This window comes from Grampus griseus (assembly GCF_964374135.1).
Source record: "Grampus griseus genome assembly, chromosome: X".
Taxonomy (NCBI): domain Eukaryota; kingdom Metazoa; phylum Chordata; class Mammalia; order Artiodactyla; family Delphinidae; genus Grampus; species Grampus griseus.
The window spans coordinates 18,015,058-18,034,813 of NC_138999.1; the positions used below are offsets into that span (position 1 = coordinate 18,015,058).

General features: G+C 37.5%; 1 protein-coding gene across 4 annotated transcripts in view; it reads left to right on the forward strand.

Annotated features, from left to right (window-relative positions):
* CNKSR2 (connector enhancer of kinase suppressor of Ras 2) overlaps positions 1-19,756 on the forward strand; it is a gene marked incomplete at its 3' end in the record, with an annotated part of 257,646 nt that overhangs the window by 174,415 nt on the left and 63,475 nt on the right. For all 4 annotated transcript variants that reach the window (XM_082681111.1, XM_082681112.1, XM_082681113.1 and 1 more), the window contains one exon: positions 74-288. In XM_082681111.1, the coding sequence (XP_082537237.1) occupies positions 74-288 (215 nt within the window). The remainder of the gene's footprint in view (positions 1-73; positions 289-19,756) is intronic.

Consider the following 19,756-nt stretch of genomic DNA (forward strand, 5'->3'; position numbering starts at 1 on the left):
TACAATTAAGGAAGAATAGGAACTTTGGAATATTTGCGTATTTACATTGGTCTATTTATCTTCTTTTATATAGAAAACTCTCTACTCCGATATATGAGCAATGAAAAAATTGCTCAAGAAGAATACATGTTTCAGAGAAACAGCAAAAAAGACACAGGGAAGAAGTCTAAAAAGAAGGGTGATAAGAGTAGTAGCCCGACTCACTATTCATTGCTACCTAGTTTGCAAATGGATGCACTGAGACAAGATATCATGGGCACCCCTGTGCCGGAGGCCACACTATACCATGTAAGTAAAATTTCAAAGACTCTATGATAATACTTTCATTGGCAGACTCTTTTTGGTAAATTCCAGATTATTTATTTTTATCCTCTTGTCAGATTTTCACAAAAGATCCTAAATTTAGATGTTATGCCCTGAAAAATACGTTTAAAAAAAATGATGGCTTATTGCTTTGTTCTTCAGTTCATATGTTTAATGAGTTCATGTGTTGTAGCAGGTTATATTTTTAATGAAATAAATTAATATGCACAGAATTTATGGAGACTAATAATTAGCTGATTAATCATTAGTGTGATAATACACAGTAAATGAATAGCTGTAAAGTTCAACATTAAAGATAAGATTTTTAATATATTTATGATTTCATCTAAAAATGAACATCTACTATGCACTAGACTTAGAGCATGGTTCTCGAGGTAAAAATGAGAAGACAGCACACCGTAATATGGAAAGAAAGACACACCGAGAGTCCCAATACAGTTTGTAATGGGTGGGTGCAAGAAGTGTAGGAGAACGGCCTTTGCCTTCTTGGGAAGTGAGAAGAGGCTTCAGAATGGGGAGCATTTGGGTGAAGAGTGAAAAGCAGTATTTTTGTGGGAAGGCGTATGAAAGTGTGCCACAAATGTGTGCAAATATGGCATGTTCCACGGACTTCATGTGGCTCAAAATTACTGGTTCATTAAAAGTTGAAGGAAAGCATGTGAGAAGGGGCAGTAGATGGGACCCTAGAGAAGTAGGTGGGGCTTAGATCAGGAATTTTATGATAGTACTTAGGCTCTTTCCTGTAGTAATAAAGAGCTACTGAAGAATTTTGACCTGGGGACTTGCATGATGAGATTGGCCTATAGGATCTCTCTGGTGCAGAGCATCAATCAAGAGATGTGAGACCAAAGGCAGGGCCATTAAGGCCAGATGGATGATGAGAAACTAGGACAATGGCATTGTGGAGGCTGAGAATCTTGTTAGCCAAAACATTCAAATCACAAAGTCAACCCATTTTATGACATTTTGGTTAAAAGGGAGTTTGTTGTGCTTCTTATTAGAAGCCCTTGAAAAATATGGACTACAGGCTTTTAAGTGAGTTGAACAACTGTGCTTAGTGTATACAGCATCAAAAAATTTAATCTGTCACTGCTGTGGAAGACAGACCATCTAGATATACAAGATGTGAAAGATTTTAACAACTCATAGTTGAGTTGCTTTCCTGAGTATATCTTTTAAATCATCTAATTACTTATTCGCTAGGTCTCTCATAAAATGAAAATGAAGAAATATGTTTTCATATTTGGGTTGACATAGGAGTGCAGTTAGCACTCTTGGGTGCTCGTTCTCTATCCTCTCCTGTCCCCCATTACATACCACCAGCCTCTTCCTCTCCAAGAGAATAATGCACATATCAAAACCTGCTACTTTGAATAAGTGGCAAATCAGGTTATTATTTTTTCCATAGACATTTGCAGTCATTCTGAAATCAATACTCATAGCTGTATGGTGGGGGCCACTTTTGCTATCACTAGTCAGAAATGCTATCTTCACACTGAGAAGCTGGTGTTCTAGTCAGAAGTAATAGCCTGAACAAAGATCTAAACATAAGAGACAGCTGGCCTATTCAAGAGAGAAGCTGGTAGTGAGAGATGAAGCTAGAGAGGAAAGAAGAGGCCACTTCACCCAGAGCGTGTAAACTATTAAACTGTTTGGATTTGCCGTAAGAGGAACGGTAAGCTATTGAAGGCTCATTTAAACACTCAGCCTGTGCCATCCTGTCGTGCACGTCCAGACAGGAATATACTGCGTGAGGAAGGAAAATAGCTGAGTCTTGTGAATTTTGAGTAATTAAATTATGGAAGATAGTAAAAGGTAAAACTGCTAATCAGGAATATTGTGAGTATTATCTAGTATTATCTATAAATTGTTACCACCTTTCTGAAAGGCATTATTTAGTTAAGTGTGCAAAGAACCTGGTCTAGTAACTTTACTTCTAGAAGTTTATTCCAAGAAAGAAAGCAGAGCCTACTTTTGCCTCCTATTTTTATTCTATATCCTGAGTCTGTAACAGGGATTTCCCAGATACATGATATTTATCCCAACTAATTTTTAACAGAGAGACAGCACAGGGTAAGGAATATTGTTAATCATGGAGGAAGTCCTCCCATGTAACACTAACCCACTAATTTCAGAGTGAAAAGCTGGACATTTTCTAACTATTCTCTGGTTTAAAAGAAGCTAAATAATTGTTAGCCCCAAAGTGTATGTTCAATGTCTATAACCAGTGTTCAAAAAGAAAGAACATTCATTGGTGAGTTTTTTATTAGACTCTTAAGTTCCTTAGAGGACTTTACTTGCATTTATTTAGTACTTTTACAGTTATCAAGGGAGTTTCCACATTTGTTACGTCTTCTAAACCTCACAACAACCGTGTTTGCAAATGACAAAACTCAAAACTCAAAAAAGTGATTTACCCAAAGCTGTGTTGCAAAACAGTGTAAGAGTAAGAACTAGAACCCAAACCACCTACTGCAGGGATCTTTCCACACTCTGCCCTGGTCCTCCATGCATGGTAGGCATTACATACACAAATGAATTAGTGCTTTAATAACTAAATGAGTGAATTTTGAAAAAGTTCACTTGAAGAAACATGTGCGCTCATATGTTGATTTTAATAACATTTCTCGTAGGTGGATTGATTTCTACCCAGGTTTCTCTTTTGCTCTATATTACTATTTTTTTATTAAGTTCAGAAAAACATACAGAGCTACTGCTGTTATAAAACACAAGTAGTTATTCAGCATGATATATTACTGAGACTACAGGGTACTATAGTTAAAATTGCCTGGACCTGGGAGGCAAAATAAAATATATTTAAATGATTGCTTTTTATATTTCACAGGAATTTTTGTTTTATTTTTTAATCTGTATATATGTACTTATTTAAAATAAAAAATGTTTACTTATGTTAATTTTTTTAGAAACACAAGATCAGTATCAATATGTAATCCAATCACCTTCATGATGAACCATTAATCTTCATTCTTACCAATTATTCCTTTGGATAGCACAACTATTTTTAATGAAATAGGACTTAAGTGGAAGAGGATTATAAAGATGGAATAATGAGTTTCGTAAGGCTGCTATCATAATACTAGTTCCATGTGGTCTGGGTTGAAATTTGGAGAAAATTTAGTTGAATTTAATAGCAGGATCATATCAGCATTAAATACCCTTAAACAATTTACTAAAGGTGTGTGTGTGTGTGCAGGGTGTTCCTTTTTAAGCTCCTAGATTATAATCCCCGTTAGTCTATTCTGGAAAGCAGCCTAATAATACACAAAGCCAGGCAAATACAGTTTGACTTCAGCATGACTCATTCCTCTTAGCAATTATAGCAGAAATGTTTATATAATAATAAAGAAGATTTAAAAGTTTATGGTATTGTAAAATACATAATTTTATTTTTATTAATTCCATATATTTGTTATTCCAATTTATGTATTTTTCTTAAACTTATTTGAAAAGAAATCATTCACTATGCTCTAACTACCCTAATTATAACCAGTCTTTGCCACCTCTTTCCTTTTTGACATGTCCCTCCCTCTACTGAGAATGCTTCTACCCCATCTTTCCCCCTGGCTGACTCCTATCTAAACCTGAATTTGCAGAGAGACTTTCCCTGACCACCACACCCTAAACTAAATCAGTTTCTCCTATTATAGTCTCTTAGCACCCTGTATATTTTCTTTGAAAACTTTCTTACGATTCATAATTACGTATTTATTTGTGTGATTATCTGCTTAGTATCTTTCTTCACTATATATGGTAGAGAGGGCATGTCCGTGTCCATGACAGGAAAGGATAGTTTCTCCATTTTGTTCAGCACTATATTTTAGTACCTAGTTTAAATCTAGTACCTTACAAGTGCTCAATAAAAATGTGATGAATAAATGAATGAATGAGTGAGTGAAATGTGACAGGAACTTCAATGCCTTTCTCAGTATCTCTCAGCTGATGTCCTCAGCCTGCAAAAACAAGAGCCACCTCCATGACCAGCCCTGCCCAGTACAAGCCGACCTTCAGTTGGGGTGTGTTCAGAGTGGGAACCACCAGGAACCTATTACCATAGGCTCAGTGTCCCATGTGCCTGGGGAGAGGCATAGGGCTCTGAATGTCTTCTATCATGTTTGTCTAGTCCACATGACTAAATTCTACTTTGTTTTATCGATTAGGTTTCCATTTCACTCCAAAGATGGGAACTCTGCCCTTACTGGCGCCTCCTCCAACGAGGGTTTGGCTGGTTTACTGATACAGACGACAGACCATGTGGAGCCTAACTCTGACCACCCACTCATTTAAGAGAGTATTGGAATCACCTAGTAATTTACACTCACCATGTTGGGCTCCCTCTCAAAGCAGGTCCCAGTTTGTACCTTTAATCAGGGTGATTTACAAGACTGCTCTGCTCCACAGGTGCCACCAGGGCAACAGGATTAGCTCCCCCTCAGCCTGGCCTCATCTCCTCCACTCCAGCTAGTTCTTGCTCTCTTCCTATCACTGCCCTCTCGTTATGGAGGTCGCATTATGCCTGTCAGCCAAGCATGTGATGGTATTTTTCAAAAGAGTATAACTTTATTTTACCTACTCACTGATTCTCTGTCTGAAACTGGAGTTGTTAGCTGCCAAAACCCTCATCTGACCTGAGAGCACATGAAGCAAAGGCAGACAGCAGTGTCTGATGTGTGTGTGTGTGTGTGTGTGTGTGTGAAATCCAAATGTAGTGATGAAAGCCTTTAGATAAGGGATGATTAGAATCAGGACTTTTTTTTTGCTTAATATGATATACATATGGCACCTTGCTCTCACATTAAAGCTGCTGAACTAAATCCATAAACAAAATAATAATTTATTTTAAATCTACATGCTGAGAAGCCAGAAAAGTAAAATTTGATATGGATCTAGGCAACATGCAGGTACACTTTCATAAACTGAATAATGTGATTTTAGGTGGCTTATGTAAAACAGATTTTGAGTAGGTGTTAAAAAATCTGGATGATTTGTTTCATAACATTCGAACATTGGCTTGTCTTAGTTATTTAGGATATAACTGCAAACACTCAGTTACTATTTCACTTCTGATAAGTACTCTTAGCCATTTCCATCAAATTGTGAAAGGATTTTTGGTGGAGCTTCTGGAGGAAGGAGGTGGAGAGCTGTTAAAAGACATCTTATTTTTAAAAATTTAACAAGTAAATAAACATTATGAAACAGACACTATTGTAAGTAATTTGCAAATTTTAACTCACTTAATCCTCGTAAAAAACCTATGAGGCTGGGGCTTCCCTGGTGGCGCAGTGGTTGGGAGTCCGCCTGCCGATGCAGGGGACATGGGTTCGTGCCCCAGTCCGGGAAGATCCCGCGTGCCGCGGAGCGGCTGGGCCCGTGAGCCATGGCTGCTGAGCCTGCACGTCCGGAGCCTGTGCTCCACAACGGGAGAGGCCGCAACAGTGAGAGGCCCACGTACTGCAAAAAAAAAAAAAAAAAAAAAAAAAAAAAAAAAAAAAACCTATGAGGAAAGGTGCTGGTATTATCCCCATTTTACAGATTAGGAAGCTGAGGCACTAACAATAAGCAGTTAAGTGGTGGAGCTGGGATTTGAACATTGGCAGAGTTTCTCTCTCATACACCAGCTGGGCAAGACTACCATCAACAGTAAACTTGTTCAATTCTATGCTGTTATTTCATGTAAATGGAAGATTACTTGATTTAATATTTACTCCCATTACCATCTTACCCCACTTACTCATGTTTAGACTTTTTCTCTGCCTACACACAATAATGAGAAAGGGAAAATACTTTTCTTTGTGAAATATTTAAATCTCAAAGTCTTTTGTTTGTTTATTTAAAAAATTAAATATATAGAAGTATTTATCATTTATCCCAAGTGTTTCAAATTGCCCCTCAAAAAATAACATAATTTAGCAGAAACTCAACAGCAATTCTAGTAGTGCCAACTATCTTTAAGGCCCAGTAAGTGCTGTGGAATATATATAAATAATAATAATATTGCCACTGCTACTAATAATAATAGCTAACATTTACCTATTGCTTACTAAGGTCCTATGCTAAGAACTTACATACGTTATCTCATTGAACCTTCAAATTGACCTTCTGAGGTTGCTACTATTATTATATCTATTTTGAAGAACTGAAACACAGAGTTTACCTTGCTCATGGTCATACAGCCAGAAAGTAGCAGACTTGAAATATGAGTACAAGCAGTCTGACTCCAAAACTCACATTTTTAGATGAATAAAGTCATGTAAAGTCATGTCTACTCATAAGGATTTTACCATCTATTAGAGAAGCCAGAGCTATTATTATCACGAAGATGAAAAATATGCTATATTGGCAGCCTATAAACATTTATAATTAAATTTATCTACAGTTATAAAGATTGGTTTGTGTAATATAGGCCTGTCTTAGCTGCATTGTTTCAGGATCAATGTAGCTAAAATAAGAGGGCAGTTAGTTTCAGTGGCTAGATAACCATCTCTGAGCTAACAATTGTTTATAATAACCACTTTCTCCACGCTTTGACTTTACTCACCTAGATGACAGCCATGGTACAGTGTGACATGATGTTTCTCCTCACCGGGGTGCATGCAGATATCCATTCTAAATATTATTGTATTTATATCATATGTATTCTCTGGTTCCTGTGGATGACTTCACAATTTCTAGAGTGTTAATGCCAAATTCGTAGTAGCACTGGCAAAGCCTACATGGGAACAGCCTGGACTGTGACACGTGTTTCCCACTGGAGCACTTCCCTAGAGTGGTGATTCTCAAACTATTGGGCTGTCCTTAGCAAACGGCTCCTGGTGACTGAGGCTTTATGCAGAAATGACAGTCCTTCCTTTGATTCTTATGGGCAAATAACACGTAATTTCACAGACTTTAATTTTCACTTGTGACTAGATATTGCTTATTAGTAACCTACTAAATGAGTTTAAAAGGTTATAAATTGAATAATCATAAAATAATGCATTAGTAGAGTTTACTCAATATTCTAATTCACTATTTTTCCAAGATGCCTAGTATCCATGCAACCAACAGTACAGTGGTGCTCTTATTGCTCAAGCCCAAGTGTAGATGGTTCTGGTTCCCACAGTTTTCAGGAGGAATGCTATATTGGTACATCAGCAGGATTTTCTTAAGTTACCTATAGTTTTCAGTTGCTTTTTTTAATTATATATTATCATTAGACTATTGACCTTAGTTTGCTTTAGGTTGCTTGCTTTACCTTCTAGCATGTTGTAATTCACATTACCCAGATTTTCTAAAAATGATACTATGAATTATCCATACCCTACAGTACTTACAGTCATATTCTATTGGTATCACCTAGTTAATTTTCCATTGGAAAGTAGGGACAAATGGACCACAAGGCCTACTGGCCTAAGAGGGTCACAATCAAAACTTGTTGAGACCCACTGCCTTAAATACGGTTATGTGGTTTTAAAAAGTAGAAGGAATGAAATCTTGGCTTTTCTTGTCTATAAATATGAAACAGTTTTATAGAATGCAAGTCCATGAAGAAGCCTAGGAGGAAAATTCACTTGTGTTTACTGACCCATTTATACTAATAGTTATTTTAGTGAAAACCATTAAGAAAAATCATGCTCCTCCTCCACCGCAACAGGTGTAAAAAGCATCTATTCGCTAAGAAGGCATAAAAATGTTAAATTTTTTATGCATCTTAAATCTTATATGCATCTTAAATGTATATGCATTAAGAGATTCAAAATACTAGAAGCGAAGTCCAACAGAACTGAAAAGAGAAATTGACAAATCTATAATTATAGTTGAAGTCTTGAACACCCCTCTCAGTAATTCATAGAGCCACTAAACAAAAACTCAGCAAGGGTATAGAGTGCTGAACGACTACCCACCAACAGTATCTGACTCCCCAAAACATCAGAATACACATTCTTTTCAAGTGTGCGTGGGACAGTCATCAGGATAGACCATATCTTAGGTCATAAGATAAACCTTAATTTTAAAAGAACTGAAATCATACAAAGTATGTTATCTAACCATAATGGAATCAAACTGGAGATCAATAACAGTTAACAAGTAAGTCTCCAACCTCTTGGAAATTAAAGAACGCATTTTAAAATAATCCATAGGTAAAAGAGGAAATCTCAAGGAAAATTGACCTGAATGAAGATGAAAACACAACATATGCATAAGGGAAAATTTATAGCACTAAATACTTATCTCAGGAAAGGAGAGGGACTTCCCTGTTGGTCCAATGGTTAGGACTCGGCGTTTTCACTGCCAGGGCCCGGGTTCAGTCCCTGGTCAGGGAACTAAGATCCCGCAAGCTATGTGGCATGGCCAAAAAAATCAAGAAAAGAAAAGGAGAAAGTTGTCACCTCAAGAAATTAGAAAAAGAAAAACAAGAAATAAGTAAGCATATGGAAGACAATAGAGAGAAGAAATGAAATTTGAAAACAGAAAACATAGTAGAGAAAATCAGAAGCTGTAAATTTTTTTGAAAAATCAAAAAAGAAATTGATAAATGTCTAGCAAGACTGACAACGGGAAAAAGAGAAGACTAAAGTTACCAGTATAAGGAATGAAAGAGGGGTTATCACTACAAACCTCATAGACATTTAAAGAATAACAAGGAAATACTATGAACAACTCTCTGCACTTAACTTTAACAGTTTAGATGAAATGGACCAATTCCTCAAAACCCACTAGCTACATAACTCTCCCAAGATGGAGTAGATGATCTGAATATTCCTATAACTATTAAAGGAAATTAGTTAATCATTAAAAGACTTCCAAAAAAGAAGTACAGAAATACTGAAAAAAGGACCAAACATATTGCACTTTTATATTGCTTAAGTGCAAGAGTAATCCATTTGACTTTTATTATTACGTTCTGTGGTGCCTTTAAAGTGTTGGCAGCATGTAAAATATTTGATGTATAGGGCTTGTGACTTAATGGAATTCCTAGGAGACTGATTAAAATTCATAAATTTTATTAATTGTGAAAATATTGTTTAAATGTTTGAAAAATTTGTTTCATAAATTTTTTAAAGTTTAATAAATTAAGCATTATACAAACAAACAAAAAGATTCACTAATACGCCCTTCCTCTTGAGAGAGGTTTCTGCTTACACTGTATAAAACAGATTATGTAAACCCAGTCCTTTTCAGTTTCATGTTTGAGCCAATGGGGGCCTCATTCTGCTAGTTCCTGGTTAGATAATGGCTGCCAGGAAGGAAAACACAAAATCCGGCTTAATTAGTGAGGCATCATGCAAAACAGGACACAGAATAATTGAATTTGGAATTTATTAAGTTGAAATTTATTAAATTCAAATCTTATTACAAATTCCTTGTTGCCTTCTAAAAAAAAAATAAAACCTAAATTCTGATGAGAGGCACTTGATCAGAGAGGTTAAAGAAACCCCATTCTCTTTCATGTTGTAGGCCTGTCTCTCCCAGTTTTATAACCTCAGAAAATTTCCTCAAGTTTTGTTGGCAGTAGAACTTTTTTGCTCCCATAATCACTTCTACCCATATTACCTCACCACCATAACTCATTTCATCAAGCATCTCAGGTTTAATGAAACTCCAGGTAAAATTATTTTACCCCAGAACTGTTTAAAACCTCTTCTGATTGAAGGGCCATAACCTATATCAAATTATCTTCTTCATTCAACTCCTAAAATACATTACTTCCTGGATGGTTTCAGCACCATCCAATTCTGCAAAACTGTAGGCCTAATAATTTGCTGTGTATACCCAAATCTCATCCAAAGATTCCTCTTAATACACTACATGTCTGAGTCTCTTGGCCCAGATCTCATGTGAGAATGAAGTTTAAGGCACAATTATTGACTACTGTTACATTCTAGTTTCTTGAAGATAACTTCCAAGAACAGTGTTAAATTGTTTGTAGCCTTCAAGGGATTCTTCTTTGGCTTTTGGATCAGACAGCAACTGACAGCAGGCCAAGTGCATGAGCTCAACCTAGAGTCTCAGCTCTAAATAATACTGCTAAATCTGTTTCTTAGCATCTCTACAAGTATCAGGTTAGGCCAAAACAGTATCCTAATAGACTTGAACCCAAAACAATCTGCAATGTTGAGAAATAGATGTGTTTCAATCCCTGTTCTTTATATGCACATAATTTTAGATTAACTAGATGCAAACTTTCCTGAAACTCAAAATAGGAGAATAATTTACCTTCTTGTGTTTTCTTTTATTATCATAAATTCAGAGTGGCCTCAAGAGACAATGGCTGTTGTATCTAACCACCTCCAAGTAAAAGGGCCCAACATTAAAGAAAAGAATTGTCTTTTCTAAGATTCAGATGGCCAAGAATAATGCTGTAGTTAATAGAACATGAACTGTTTGAACTCAGACACATTTCTGAACCTCATTTTCTCATCAGTATAAAGAGGATAATAATACTTAATTCACTCGGGTATTTCAGAAGTAAATCATACACTCTATATAAAGTTTGTTCCACTGTGCTGGGCACATAGTAACTATTCTTAAGGCCATACAGAAAGGAAATGGATTCATTTACATGGATGGGGATTTGCTTCCTGATGAGCAAATCAGAAAGGCTTCTAGGACTAGAACATCTGTCCTCTTTGGGCATTAATGAACGTATCGGCTAGGGTTCAGTCAGGGAAGCAGAAGTGCTAAGTGGCGTGGAATAAAGGACTAGATCTTACTCAGCTGAGGAGCTGGTGAAGAACCTCAGCAGAGCCAGTGGTCATGAAGAAAATCTAGATGTGAAGCCAGGGAGAGTAAGACAAACTAGAATCCATGAGCAGACTGGAAGCCTGCCTCCAGCTTCAAAACGAAGCTGGTGCCCTTTGCCGTGGAGATTTACAGGCTCCTGGTCCAGGACTTAGAGGAGCTGAAGGAATTGCACGCCTGGCTACTAACCTATCCCAGCAAGGTGAGCCAGCAGAAAAGTGGCAGTATGTGTGCGCTGCTGCACTGACCGTCACCCTACGCTGACCTTCAGGGCAGAAAGGCTGCTGCTTCGCTTGTATTCTCCAAAATTCACACAAATTTACATTGGCCAGCCCTAACTAGCACCAGACAGGGAGAGGAATTCTGAAATAAATAGTTACAGCTTTGCTAAGTTGACATAGTAGATAACCACCACACTGAGGTTTCCTTTTCTGTTGGCACTATAGGTACCTACCAGGTAAAACCTGCTTTGAAAATTCTAGTGACAGTCTGTATGAGGATCAGTTGTAAAGTGAAAAATTCTAAATGATCATAAATTTGGAGTGGACTCAAGGTGCAGCCTACGTCTATGGAGGTATCATCCCCACAGCCTACTTACTTAATTCCCCAGAGCATATAGGAAAATATAACTTCAAATTGTCTTTTATCTATCTTAAATCAAAAGATTGACTAGTATAAGTAATAATTAGGATAAAATGTCTAATTTACCTAAAGAGGTTTCTACTTGCTAAAACACGTAAGGCAATTCTTTAAAGAATTTCTTTGCGTACTCTGTTTAAGGAAGAGTACCAGAAATCTATGTACCTAGACCATCTTATCTTAGCCAATTGTTGAATCTCCTTCACTTAGTTGCATTTTAGCATCATGTCCTCAATTTTTATCAGATGGCTGATACAAGAAACAGCCATATGAAATTCACTTCTTTGTTTGCTAGTAAAATATTTTTGAGGAGGTTGTATTTTTCCCTTGTGCCCCCATATATATTTTTATAATTGGGTAAGAGCTTTGGCTCCCTGTGATTATGATGTATATAAAGTATCTGATACAGTGTCTGGCACTATGGCAGTGCACAAATATTCTTAGCATCCTTCCTCCAACCATACTACCAAAATGTCCTCACCAGTGGGCTGAGAACAAGCCAAACCCTAATCTAGGTGCATTTGAGGCAACGAGTTCTGGAGAAGTGGCAGCAAACATCAGGCCCCGCAGAAATCTAATTTTTCATATCTGAGCTTGCATAAATTGCTTGCTTTCTCTTACTCAGTTTTCTCATTTACAAAATGAGCATGGCACTGCAAAGAGGACTATGGAAAATGCCATCTAAATTGACAGCATCATGATGATTTGATTCCTGTTGCAAACACAAATTTTTTAAAAAAAATCTCCCCATCAAGTTCTTTTTTCCCTTCTGTTAGATAAAACCAATTTTGCTTTTTTAGTCTTAAAATCATGTCATACTAGATGGTTCAGTATGGAAGAGAAGGAAGAGTATGATTTATCTCTCAGTTATTTTACTATAAAATGAGTTGCATATAGTGACTTTTGAAACTTCCTAAACTTAACTTTGATTTTTATCCAATGTTATCTTTGAGAGATTTTCTGTTAAGGAAAAGCAATCTCTGGATCAAGAAAACTGCAGCTAAACTAGCCGATGTAGAAACATTTGAAGTGGTTGTCTGGGAGAGCTTATCTATTCTATAAGAGCAAAGATCTCAGAATAAGAGCCTGATAAACATACTCTTAGCCATAAAGGTATTTAGAGAAAAACTGGCATTCTTGGAACGAATTACAATGACATGGCAAGAATTCCATGATGAGAAAATATGTACAATCTGTCAGAGCAACAAACCTAGAAATGAAGGTGACACAAAACTCTTTAGTTTCAGATTCTTAAAAATGAAGCCATAAAGTCAGTAGCCAGAAAATTTTCCAGTAATTTTGATTGTCATAAAACTGCTGACAAAATTATCATGCCATATACATTGACTTTATTTGAGATTCTTAGGTTTTGTACATTCTTCATTAGAGGTGATTCTTTTGTATTATTTTTTCTCTCTTTTCTTTTACATATAATTTATTTCCTTGTCATTTAGTAGCCATCAGGAGGCAAATCTGGTTCTCTCAATTTTTTCTGGTCATAAACGTTTCTTTGTCATAAAAGATGGGCAAGCCTACCCTGATTTCTCTGACACCTAGATGTCGACAGTTTGTCAAACAGAAGTGTCAGGAGCAGGTACTGTCCTAGTTCTGCTTTTCACCTATTTGAACTTTCTGCCTCTGTCTCATGTTGTACACATTAATCAAGCACCCCAAAATAGCTGTATCTAATATGGCTGGTGATAAGTACTTTCCATACATGGTGGAGCTTAAGCATAAACTAAGCGCCTTTCAGTGAATAATCTAGCATTGTGTGTGTGTGACACTGATTGCAGGTATACATAATTCCTAAAACATCAGTAATTGGGTGTACATTGGTAACTAGCCATTTTTCCCTTTAAGTCAGGATCATGTACAGTTAGTGCACTGTGAGATATTCTAAGAGCATCTGGTCCAAGTCTCTGGTCTTGCAGATGAGGAAATTGAGGTCAAGATTAGTTTCAGTGACTTGTCCATAGTCATATCACTGGAATATGGAGAACTAGAAGTCAGGTCTCCAGATCACTACCACAGTATTGTTCTCCTGGTACTGTGCATTCCGTTCTTGCTGAAACATAAACATTCAAAGTGTATCACTCCAGCTGGTGTGTTGAGAATAGGCTGGAGGTGGCTGGGGGTAGTGTGGAAGCAGGAAGACAAGATAGGATCTGGCCAATTCAGGTGAGAGATGATAGGGGCTTAGCCCTGGGTGCTAAAGTGGAAGAGGTGAGAAGGGCGTGGACTCTGGATATGTTTTGAAGGGAGAGTGGACAGGATGTGCTGACAGATTGCATATGAGATGCCATAACTCATTGCCTCACTGTCCGCACACATAGGTGGTCAGTTAACTGTTTGATTCATGCTTTCAATAGAAAATTATATGTCAGTTCCAGTGTTAGGAGTTGAGCAGAGAGTGGTGAGCTAAGCAGATGGTTTCTGCCTTTGTGGAAACTAATGCAGTAGTTAAAAACCACACGTTGAGAAAGTGAACCAAGTAATTTTAAGGCATTGTATAATAATCAGCAGTGTATCAAGTGAAAATTGCATAACACAATGAATCAGCTCCAAGAGATTTCTCCTGTGTGAAGAATTAGTGGAGAGGCAGGCTTGCCTTATTTGGATCACTGGTTTCCTCATCAGTATTGACATAGGGTTTTATGGTTGTGCTGAGTTCAATTAACACTGTTAATAGGTTTGGAGTAAAATATGATTGCAGTCCCATCCTTGTCTAACTTGGCTGAGCCTTATTACCTTTCTGAACCTTAGTTTCTATCTCATTTGCAAAATTAAAATGTTAACATGAGCCTTCCTCTCATGAAGATATGATTAATGGCTGTGGGAAAAAAACCTGCAAATTTTTTTTAAATCCACAGAGCAGTATAACTTGCTAATTAAAATCGACAAAAGCATGAAAATTAGAGATTGATAAGATGTTACTGCTTTGAATTATCTCCATTAATATAAAAGTCTCATCCTAATATCTTTTTATTTTATAGTCTTTCCACATAGCAATGTACTTATATCACACGGGAGGTTCTCATAAATGGATGTCTTCATGTCAGAAGCAGTTTTTCTTTTCTCTCACATGGTTACCATGACTACAGAATATTTGCTTGAGAGGCAGTATTGCACAGAGTGGTTAGAACGGGTTTTGGGATTGATAGACCTGGGTTTGAACTTTGACTCTGCCACTACCTGTGAGCTCCTGAGCAAGTTGTTTACTCTCAGTTTTCTCCTCTTTAAAATGGCATTAATGATCACCACGGAACAAATTTATTGTAAGGATTAAGATTGATAACTGATATAAAGTCCCTAATACTGTGCCTCACACATAAGCCCTCAGTAAATGATAATTATTACGATCCAAGAATGACAGTTCCTGTTTCCCAAGGGTGGTGACTTTTGTAACCCTTCCTAACCATTCACCACTATAATCGCTCTTCTTCCCACCTTACCACTTACTGTCCAATAGGAAAGGGGAATTGCCTTATGGAATCTTGTATAAGATTCACTTACCTCCCTCCTTCAGAATCTGATATGCATGATATTCTTTTGATGAAACATTGACCCTGCCCAACCTGAGTTTGACCTTCTCTAAATTCCCCCCAATCACTGCCTTTTTGTTCTTGTTTGACTCATAATTTATTAGCATGCTTGTTATTTTTAAAAGCATGCTTATTTTTGAGTGTGTGTAGAGCCATTTTCAGTCAATATAAAGTCAGGTTAACTTTATTGACAGAATCCAGAGCAAGCTCACCCACTGCCCTCAAAGACCCAGCGTGTATGCAGTGCCTCATCCCCACCCCATTCCACGCAGAGTTTCTCATGCACTAGAATGGCAAGACCACCATCAACAGTAAATTTGTTCAGTTCTATGCTGTTATTTCACGTAAATGGAAGATTTCTTGATGTACTATTTACTCCCATTGCCATCTTACCCCACTTGCTCATATTTAGACTTTTTCTGCTGACACACAATAATGAGAAAGTAAGGGAAAATACGTTTCTTTGTGAAGTACTTAAATCTCAAAGGCTCTTGTTTATTTGTTTATTAAAAAGATTAAATATGTGGAAATAGTTGTCATTTGTCCCAAGAGTTTCAAATTGCTAAGCACCTTTTCTTATGTATAAGAAATAAGCTATTGGTTTGACTAGTCACTGAAGAAATCTTGGAACTTTGCAGAAAATTACAGTAAGAGGAAGTTGCTATATTGCAACAAGAGAGTATTTTGATTGCAAATTTTTCTGTAAGTGTGGCAATTTGCAACTTGAGAAGAATTTAATAGTAGCTGAGCTTTCAAAATGTAACACAGAAACTGTCATTTTCTTCCACAATTAAAATAAGTGCTTCTGAAAGTTTCAGGATAAGAATGACCCAAATTACCCTCCCCCTCACTTCCTCATCCAGAAGAGGGGGGAATAGAGTTTGAACAGAACATCTGTGGACAAAATGAAAGACAAATGCTCTTTTCAGGCAACTGTCTGAAAAAGGAATCTTTTATAGCCAAACAGAATACTGTTGCATGCATCGCCATGGTTAAGAAGAGGATCAACAATGCTTTCATAATGGCCTTTTATTTTAGCACATTTCTATTTTTATGGATTGAATTGTGATTTCAACACATCCATTCATAATTCATCATATAATTATATGCATAAATATCTTTTGACACATTTAATGCGCTTTTGCCCGCCACATCTTGAATTCAACTTTAAACTGTTAAGTGCAGTAAGACAATCTCATTACAAGTAATGTTAAAGGAGATTGGATAAAAAGGAATTTTTTCTTATCTACCAAAAGGAACAGTCTACTAAAGAACAGAACATCAGTAATATGCTGTACATGGATTACTGGAGAAAAGACACCTGGCTTGTTTATTTCCCCCTGAAGGACTTCAGGTTCAAACAATCAGTTAATTAAGACTACATCCTGTGTTCTTTGCTGGTGGTTTGTTCAACTTTTATGCACTCAACCAGTATTTATTTAGTACTTCCTCTGTCTTACACAGAGGAAGTACTAAAATCCCTGTTCTAGTCAAAGGATAAAACAGTGCATAAAACAGTCAGAATTCCTCTTCTTTCATATAGTTTATATTTGGAGGGAAGGCTGAGTAATAAACAAGAAATATAAGTACTTTTGGTAATGTTAAGTTCTAAGGAGAGAAATAAAGCAGGGAGGGAAAACAGGAAGTGTTGAGGACGATAAGGATAACAATTTTAGATAGGGAAGCCTGGGAAGAATTTACTAAAAAGGAAGCATTTGACTCATGATCTGAAGGAGGTAAGGGAGTAAGCCACAAGAGTATTGCTACCAAACCCAGGTTCGGCTGCTTGCTGCTCATAAGCCAATAACTCGAGAGGCAAGTGTCAGTAGAAAGGAAACGTGCTTTAATCAGAAAAGCTGGCGATCTGGGGAGAAGGTGGACACGTGTCCAGAAACCAACTCTGAAGATTCTGGTCAGCGATGACAGTTTTTAAAGGGAAAAATGGGGGTGAAGAATCTCAGTGGATCATCAAGGCAGGAGGTTGCGTTCTGCATCATTCTCCATTGGGTGCAGACTGGCTGACTCTTTCTTCACATGTTATCTTGCCTGCGTGATCTGCCTGCAGGAGTGCTAAGGGAGCTTTTGTGGGTAGAGAGCTAGTCATTTTTTAACTGCTTCATTCTTCATTCTTTCTTCTTTTTATCTAGGAAAAGAATCAACAAGTTAGACAAGGCTTGGTGTGCATTCAGGAGAACATAGGTCAGGAGTTAGTTTCAATTGCTTAGTCATCTCATTCTTATAATGAGGTTATTTTAAGGTTAGAGGTGGACAGAAATGGGCAAACAGGAAAGGGGCAAAAGAGCTGCTTTCAGTATCTGAGCAAACATTTCAGACAGAGGGAACAGCAAGGGTATAGGCCCTAAGATGGGACTCCACTCAGCATAATCTAGGAACAGCAATTGTGGCTGGAGCAAAGTTAGTAAGGGTAGGCGCAGGAAGCAAAGGTAACAGGGGCCAGGTCATACAGGGCCTTCAGGGTCAGTGGAAGGATTTGGGCATTTATTCAGAGTGAGATGAGAAGCCATTGGAGAGTTTTCATGATCAAATCATATTTTAACAGGATCACTCTGACTCTTATGTTAAAAACAGAAGATATGAGAGCAGAGGGAGGGAGAACAGTGAGGAGATATTTTAGTGATGCAGGTGAGGGATGATGGTGGCTTAGACCAAGGTGATAGTAGTAGTAGAGATGATAAGAAAAAGTCATATTGTGAACATATTTTGAATACAGAGCTGATACAGCTTTCTGGTGGATTGACTATGGGCTATAAGAGAAAGGAAAGAGTCAAGATTGACTCTGGTATTCTGGGTGTGAGCCACTGTGGGGAGAAGTGGAATTGCCATTTACTAAGGTATAGAAGACTAGGAGAGGAGCAGATTCGGTTGATGGGTGGTGGATATCATGAGCTCAGTTTTGTACACATTAAATCTGTTGCGTTAGGCAGCCTGCAGCTCAGTCAAGAAATCCCGATTGACTATATAAATTCATAAGTAGCTAAAGCTCAGAGTTTGTAAACATTCTTAGGGAGAAAGTTCAAAGAACTTTCACCCAGCTGCTCCCTACAATAAACAGAAAGTGCTAGTGATGGTGTTAGAAAGATTTTATTGAATGATGATTCAGGAAAAAAGATAAAAATATGTTTTTTAAGAGAATGGACCTTCACAAATGTTTACAAAAGGAGTCTATTTTTGGTGGTCAGTAAGCCTTATGAGCTTATACTTTGAATTCTCTCTCTCTCTCTGTCTCTATCTCTCTGTCACACACACACACACCCTACCCCAAACACAAAAAGATACAGTCATGGTCAAAAACAAGATCTAGTCTCCAAGGACTAGAAGAAAGAACAAAATTGCACACGACAATAAATGGGAACTAAAGCCATATACCTGGTAGGCTCTGAGTCCAGAAAGAGCTAGAAATGACTGGGAGTCTACTCTAATGGGGATCAGAGAACAAATGGACCACAACTATGTCAGGAAACTGAAGATTGACTCACTGGGTGAAACCAACTGGGAAGGCAAGCAGAGCTTCCTCACCCACGAGTATAAGGAGGTTGAATAAAGATACAGCAATTGACCAGAGCGCTGACTCTTATAAGGTTATTCTTTCCTTAGTAAATGGAAATTATGGGAAATCCAGAAAACCCCTTAAAATAAAATTTGAAATAATAACAAGATGATTAAGAACACTGAATATTCAGAAGCGCTAATACCAACTAGACATCCTGGATGTGTAAGATATAGTCAGTAAAATAAACACTCTATAGGTAAGATATACTTTAGACTGTTTAAAATCAGAGAGAGAATTAGGAAATTGGAAAACAGCAGAATGAATTCACCTAAAAAGCATTGCAGAAATATGAAAGATACATAGATGATAAATTGAGAGGTACCAACATAAGTCTAGAGACAAAAAGAGAGAGACTAGTAAAGAAGGCCCTTTGAAGAGACAATGCCTGAGAATTTTCAGAATTGAAGAAATAACACCTTCAAGAACAACACAATGAATGTGAAATGAGATTAATTAAAATCAGTTATAACCTAGACACATCATAGAGCAATTGCAGAATATCAGGGATAAAGAGGAAAATATTTTAAAAGCTACAGAAAGACTAAAGACAAAATATAACTAATGACAGAGTAGCTACAGATTTTTTATTTATTTATTTATATTTGGCTGTGTTAGGTCTTTGTTGCTGCGCGTGCGCTTTCTCTAGTTGCGGCGGCTGTGGGCTACTCTTCATCGCGGTGCACGGGCTTCTCATTGCAGTGGCTTCTCTTGTTGCAGAGCATGGGCTCTAGGCATGCGGACTTCATTAGTTGTGGCACGCAGGCACAGTAGCTGTGGCTCACGGGCTCTGGAGTGCAGGCTCAGTAGCTGTGGCAAATGGGCTTAGTTGCTCGACGGCACGTGAGAGCTTCCCAGACCAGGGTGTGAACCCGTGTCCCCCGCATTGGCAGGCAAATTCTTAACCACTGCGCCACCAGGGAAGTCCCTAGCTACAGATGTC